General features: G+C 43.5%; 1 protein-coding gene across 5 annotated transcripts in view; it reads left to right on the top strand.

The window, feature by feature from the left end:
- The first annotated feature begins 442 nt into the window (after positions 1 to 442).
- The window catches only part of ACAP2 (ArfGAP with coiled-coil, ankyrin repeat and PH domains 2), a 132,458-nt gene continuing 126,573 nt past the window's right edge, over positions 443 to 6,327 (top strand). For all 5 annotated transcript variants that reach the window (XM_019723444.3, XM_019723436.3, XM_019723422.3 and 2 more), the window contains exon 1: positions 443 to 826. In XM_019723444.3, coding sequence (XP_019579003.1) covers positions 774 to 826 — 53 coding nt within the window. In that variant the 5' untranslated portion in view covers positions 443 to 773. The remainder of the gene's footprint in view (positions 827 to 6,327) is intronic.

Below are 6,327 nucleotides of genomic sequence, written 5' to 3'. Positions count from 1 at the left end.
AGCCAATAACTAAAAGACGCATTTTATCATTAAAGTTACCCTCGCTCCTTTCTTGGCCTCAGTTTCTCTAAACTGAAAGGAAGCGGATATGTAGCCTATCTCTTCCTTTTATAATTTCTACCCCTAACTCCTTCAGAATTCTGCAAAGCTGCCTTAAAAAGCAAAGCTTCTTGCTCAGACCTGCAGGAGGCGGCTCCTCCGCGTTGGCAGCTCAGCAGGGCGGGGCTGGAGATGTAGGAGCGAGGCGGGGGCTCGGAGGGAAGCACCGCGCGGAGCCACGTGACTTCCTTCCAAGGAGCCACTGCTGCGGGCCTCCCAGCAACCGGTGCGTCCCGCCTAACAACGCCTGCGCATCCCGGTTGGTCCTCGGGAACGCATGAGACAAGAAGGCCCTCACGGTCCAGCTGCTCATTGGCTTGAGCTACGGTCGCTCAGGCGCGTTGCCTGAGCGCCCGCAGGCGGTGCTGCCGGAAGCCCCTCCCATTGGCCACCGAGTTCGTGGCTGGCTGGCGGACGCTGTCACTCTGGGGCCGTTTCCCTGAGGCCGGCTCTCTGCTGGGGGTGGAAGAGGGGCCGAACTGCGGCCTGACTAGCCGTTGCTGCCGCCGCGGTCTTCGCGGCTGCTATGACCAGCGGGCGAGGCGCCCTCCTCAGCTCGGTGCAGCGCTAGTCGCGGCCGTGAGCCCGCCGTAGCCGTCTGGGTCCCCAGCGCGGCCGCTCCCGCGACCCCCTCGGCTCTTCCAGCGCCGCCAGCGAGGCGAGGCGGAGGCAGGATGAAGATGACGGTGGATTTCGAGGAGTGTCTGAAGGACTCGCCCCGCTTCAGGTAACCCGCGCGGCCGTCCGGCGCCGGGCGGGCGTCCTGCCGGAGCTGCCTCCCCCGGCGGTGGGGGCGTAAAAGCCAGCCGGAGGATAGCGCGGAGGGCCCCACAGCCCGCGCCTTCCGACGGGGCGAGCGGCCGTTGCCGCCACTCCCCACTCGGCGAGGGCACTGCAGCCCCCACGCCCCTTCCAGAGCGGCGAGGCTGGGCCGCGAGGAGGACGTAGCCTCTTCATCCCCCTTCCGCGCCCTCTGCCCGAGGCGAAGCGCCCTAAAGGCCGGGCGTACCCTCTCCGCCTCTAGGAACGGGTGCAGCCGCGTCCCCAAAGACTCGTGCCCTTTTCGGTCGTGCGCTCTCGTCCCCTTCCTCTTGCAGCTCATCCTTTCCCGTTCCTTCCGCTCCTTCGTGTCCACCCCCACCGCACCGCCTCTTTAAGGGACCTTGCAGCGTACCCTTCTGCAATTCACTTAGTTCCTCTTTGGGCTTTTCCGCTCCCCTTACCGGGTGGAGGAAGTGGTGGGGGGCGAGCTGGGACGTGGACTCCTGCTAGTTGGTGTCCCCTGCCACAGGGGCTCAGGAAGGCGCTGGGGGGGATTGGCTCGGGAGTCGGGGGTAGAAGTCCTTTGACTAACCACAGTTTGTCCACTCTGGTCCGAGACTCTGCTTTGCTTTCCATTTAAGCTTTTAAAAGGGGGCACCGCTGTCGAGAGGTATTGGGTTGAGGGGTGAGGAGTAGTGGAAACTGCATTTATGTTTTGAGAACGGAAGTAGGAGGGCCCTGAAGACTGCATTTACGTTCCTTTTCCAGCAGCGTCGGCCCGGGCGGGCCGGGGATCACAGTCGGATACTCCCAGCGGATCTGTCACGTAAACCGACGTGGTGGCGCTCCGATTCTCCCGGGCAGCCGTCCCTCGCGTGAGAGGCGGCAGTCCTGAGGGTGCCCAGAGTACATGCTCTTTCCGTTTCGGGCATCGTAGGAAACTCTTGAATTGTTTTGGAGAATGGAGTTTTGTTAGGTGTATTTTACAGTGCATTTACAGGGCTGTCCTTAGGCCTTAAAAAATTAAGGCCTTAAAACTTCCGTTAGATAGTGACATTTCTTGAACGCTTCCTCAGAGGATTGGGGGAGGGGGTGGCCGGGGGCGGGGCGGCGGCGAGGGGTGTGTGTGTGTGTGTGTGTGTGTGTGTGTGTGTGTGTGCGCGCGCGCGCGCGCGCGCGCCGTTTATCTCCAGGCCAAGCCTCAGTTGTAAATTCTTGTATCCTGCGTCTGGGAACTAACTGTTCTCATCCTTATCAATGTTAATTCGATTTCCCATTCTCTTTTCAGTGAAAAGCAAAGTATTGTAAAACTAAGGGACTCCTAAGAAAATTTATGAACGTTTTTTTGTTTTGATCTTTGATTATTGTTTTGTTGTTAATTTTATTAGGAGCTTAGGGCTATTGCTTGTAAAAAGCTGCACCTGGTTTGATTGCTGTTGTTGGTATTAGTTTTTGAAACTTTTATGTTCTGCGTGAATCGAAGGAGTCAGAGGAGTCACAGATGGATTGTCTAACGTAGCTTTTCGCAGGTTAAATACCAGGATTGTGTGGCAAGTGAAGTAATTTTTAAAGTGTACCTTAGAAAGTTCTATTGCTTTTTGTGAAAGTTTTATTAATATGACTCAGCTATTTGTTTTTGTTTTAATGAGGTAATCGCAGCATTTTCTCCTAGAGAATGTGGCTTTGTGCTCAGTTTGTTTCACATTTAAGTTTGATTTTTTTAAAAAAACAAGTTGAGAGAAGTGACTTGGAAAGTTTCTAGCCACTAGTGTTGGTCATAAACCATGTAACTGTATCTTTGTTTTTGAAATAAAGGAATCATTGAATATAAAAATAAGAGGGAAAGATACCGATTAAGTTGTATGGATATTATAGTGAACTTTTGTTTATATTTTATTTTATTCTTGCCTAAAACTGGTATCACTGATTTTGCTATAGAGGAGAACTTTGTATAATTATAAAATTTAAAGAGCACTTTATTCCTGACACCTAAGTTTCCTACAATCAATTCTTTTTTTAAGGAGAGCGCAGCTCAGTGGCCCATGCAGCGATAGAACTGGCAACCTTGGTGTTACCAGCACTGCGCTCTAACCAACTGAGCTGACCGGCCACCCTTATAGTGAACTTTTGTTGAACTTGAATATAATATCTATTCTGTTTTAATTAAGATATTAGAGATTTTCAAGAGTTGTTTCTGATATTCTAATTATTGTTGGCTGCAAATTGAGAAGGGAAACAAAGATTCAAAGAACTCCAATATCTTGTGTATATTTTTGGGACTAGATTAGATTTGCACATAGAGGGAAGAATGTCAAGAAATAAATCTCATCATTTACATTCCTAATTTTTACATTTTTCTATCACCCCATTATTATGTAGTTTTCTATAGCATTTGGAAAGAATATTTCAGAAGTCTTTTTATTCACATGCTTTATGTGTAAGAAACGTGACTTTTAAGAGTATTGTGCCTGTTTATGAATGATATATTGAAACTTTCGTATCGAAACAGGAGATTCCTGAGGACTGGGCTCGTTTTTTTGATAGCAAGGCAACTGCTCTATATATTCCCTGTAGCGTCCTGATTTATTGTGCTGTTTTTACATTAATTCATATTTTAATTTTAATTCACAAATGAATCTTGTGACGTTTAAGTCTCCCATGTGGACATAACTGCCTTAGGTGCTGTAGAATTAATGCAAAAGACAGGTCTTGCTGAAGAAAAATTTCACCAATGTTCCAGCTTTAAAAATTAATTTTTCTGTTAAATTGATGAGGGAAACAAAAGGACCACTGGTTGAAATAAGGAGAGAAGGATCCTGCAGTTGCAACATTGTCTTTAGTAATTTGAATAAAGTCGGTGGTTACTTTTACATTCTTTTTTTCCCCCCCCTTTCTTCTGCCTCCCCTCCACGTTCCCCCAGTTCAAGCCGTGGTTTCTCAGTCTAGTTGTGTAGGACACAGCTCCCTGGCCCTTGCTGGTATAAGGAGCCTTGTGCTCCCCCCGGCTGAGGCAGTCGATCGCCAATCGTCGGTTGGCAGCTCACGGCAGCTCTCGCTGGCTGCCGGCCACTCATACTGGCTGCCGGCCGCTCACACTGGCCACTGGCCGCTCACGCTGGCCACCGGCCACTCACAGCGGCACACGGTAGCCCACAGCAGCCCACGGCAGCACACAGCAGCCCACGGCAGCACATGGTAGCCCAGCTCCAGGGAGAGCTGTTGTTCACAATCTTAGCTGTAGAGGGTGCAGCTCACTGGCCCATGTGGGAATCAAACCGGCGACCTCAGCATTAGGAGCATGGCGCTCCAACCGCCTGAGCCACTGGGCCAGCCCTACTTTTACATTCTGATGAACTTTTTTTTATAGATTGGAAGGCACATTTCTTTTTGTAATTTTGTAATATTTTTGGGTTGCCTTTTTAGTTTTTTAAAAACCATTCTAAAGGTCAAAGTCTTGTTTATCTAAAAATTTACAATAAAATAAATGCCTAAGTGTACTTTTAAAAAGTGGGACGTTTCCATTTTGACAAATATTTATTGAAGAAGTTTGAACTTGTTTGGGCTATAAGTTGTATGTGTAGTTGCTTTTAAAAATTTTAATAAAAATTGTGCTTTTCCTTTATGTAAACATGGTTCATTTAGGAAGTGAATATTTTCCTTGAAACAAAAAGTTGACTTTTATTAGTATGTTCCGTATTGTGAAAGATTTTTGCTCTAAGCAATGCTCAAAAAAAAAAAAAAAAATTGGCATTAGCAAGCCTTTAAACACTTTAGTCTTTATCTGATATACTTATTTTTTATCCTTAACAATGTTTGTTGTGCACCATTCTGAAGGATTTTCATTTGTAGATTCTATTTTAGATAAGATCCTAGTTCAATAACAGGTCAAAAATCTTAAAAAGATGTTTGGGGCAAAACTTTTGAATGGGTGAAAGGCATTGGAATAAAATGTAAACAATACGTTGGTTATGTTTTGCTGTTAAGCTGGTGCTAGTCCAGGCTGCTTTGCCATTTTACATTCCATCTTTATAACAGATACACTTGTAACAACCAGCACTTTATACAGGGAAAACATAGTGGGTAAGGATGAGGGGAAATGTGTTTTCGTTTCAGAGGGAAGAGAGTGGAATTATAAAGTAGTTTATCATGAACCAAAATACAGGAATTCTGCTATTCCGCAGTGCAGCTTCTAATTCTTTAATATAATATCAACTTAAGTTGAAGTAAGGAATAACAAGCTTTTATAATGTGCCAGACCTCATATTAGATGCTTTTGTAGTTAGTCTCTCATTTAATGTTAAAATATACAGTATGGTGAGGTGGGAATTATTATCCTTATTTTAAAGATGTTTAAAAAAATCTCAAACTGGATATTATAAGAAGTTAAATTGCCCTTGTTAATAGTGGACTTTCAAATGGTAGATCTGGAAGTGAATTCACTCTTTCTCAAGTCACAGGCTTTAACAGCATTAATTAAATTCGCATTAAATTTATGTATGGTGTCTTTAACACAGATATTTAAAAACTGATTTTTGTGTAGTACCTAGAAAGGCCTCCTCTATCTTATTATAGGACATTTTTGTATCACTTAATAGTAATTCTGAGTTTCATGTAATGCAACTGAATTTTAGTTTTGAGTGTGGGAGATAATATAATTTTATTTTCTTCCTAATGAAAGTCACTTATCCTAATACCTTTTATTGAATAATTCATCCTTTCCCCATTGATTTAAAATTACACACATATACACCTATACATATGTACATACATACATGGGTCTTTTTCTGGATTCCACTTTTTTCCACTAATGTATTTATCTCCTGCAAATGCTACTAATATTTTAGCTACAATACATTATATTGTATACATCTGTTGTATATATATGATATCTGGTAGGACAAATTTTCTTTTGTTATTTTCAAAAATTTAATGCCTATTCTTGAATATTTTGTCTTTACAGTAGTTTCTTCAGTTTCAGAAGAGAACATGTCTTTTATATATTTTGGTCTTAATATTTTAAAGGTTTTATTATGTAAAATTTCAATAATGTTCCAATTATATGCTGTTTATAAGAGACAGACATACTTTAGATTCAAACACAAATAGGTTGAAAGTAAAAGGATAGAAAAAGATAACCATGCAAACAGTACCCAAAAGAGAGCTGGAATGGTTGTACTGATATCAGATAAAATAGACTTTAAAACAAAAATTACTAGAGATAAAGGACATTTCATAATGATAAAAGGGTCAATTCATTAGGAAGACATAACACTTATAAACATATGCCCTTAGCAGAGCATAATACATGAAACAAAAACTGACAGAATTGAAAGGAGAAATAGACAATCAACAATTAATAGTTGGAGACATAAATACTTTTTTTTTTTTTTTTAAACAGGATTTTATTAGGGAACAGTGTGTAATTCAGGCCTTTTTTCCAAGTCAAGTTGTTGTCCTTTCAATCTT

Source organism: Rhinolophus sinicus, chromosome 17, assembly GCF_057876585.1.
Source record: "Rhinolophus sinicus isolate RSI-liver-muscle chromosome 17, RSI-T2T, whole genome shotgun sequence".
Lineage (NCBI taxonomy): Eukaryota > Metazoa > Chordata > Mammalia > Chiroptera > Rhinolophidae > Rhinolophus > Rhinolophus sinicus.
This window is presented reverse-complemented; position numbering and strand designations above follow the sequence as displayed.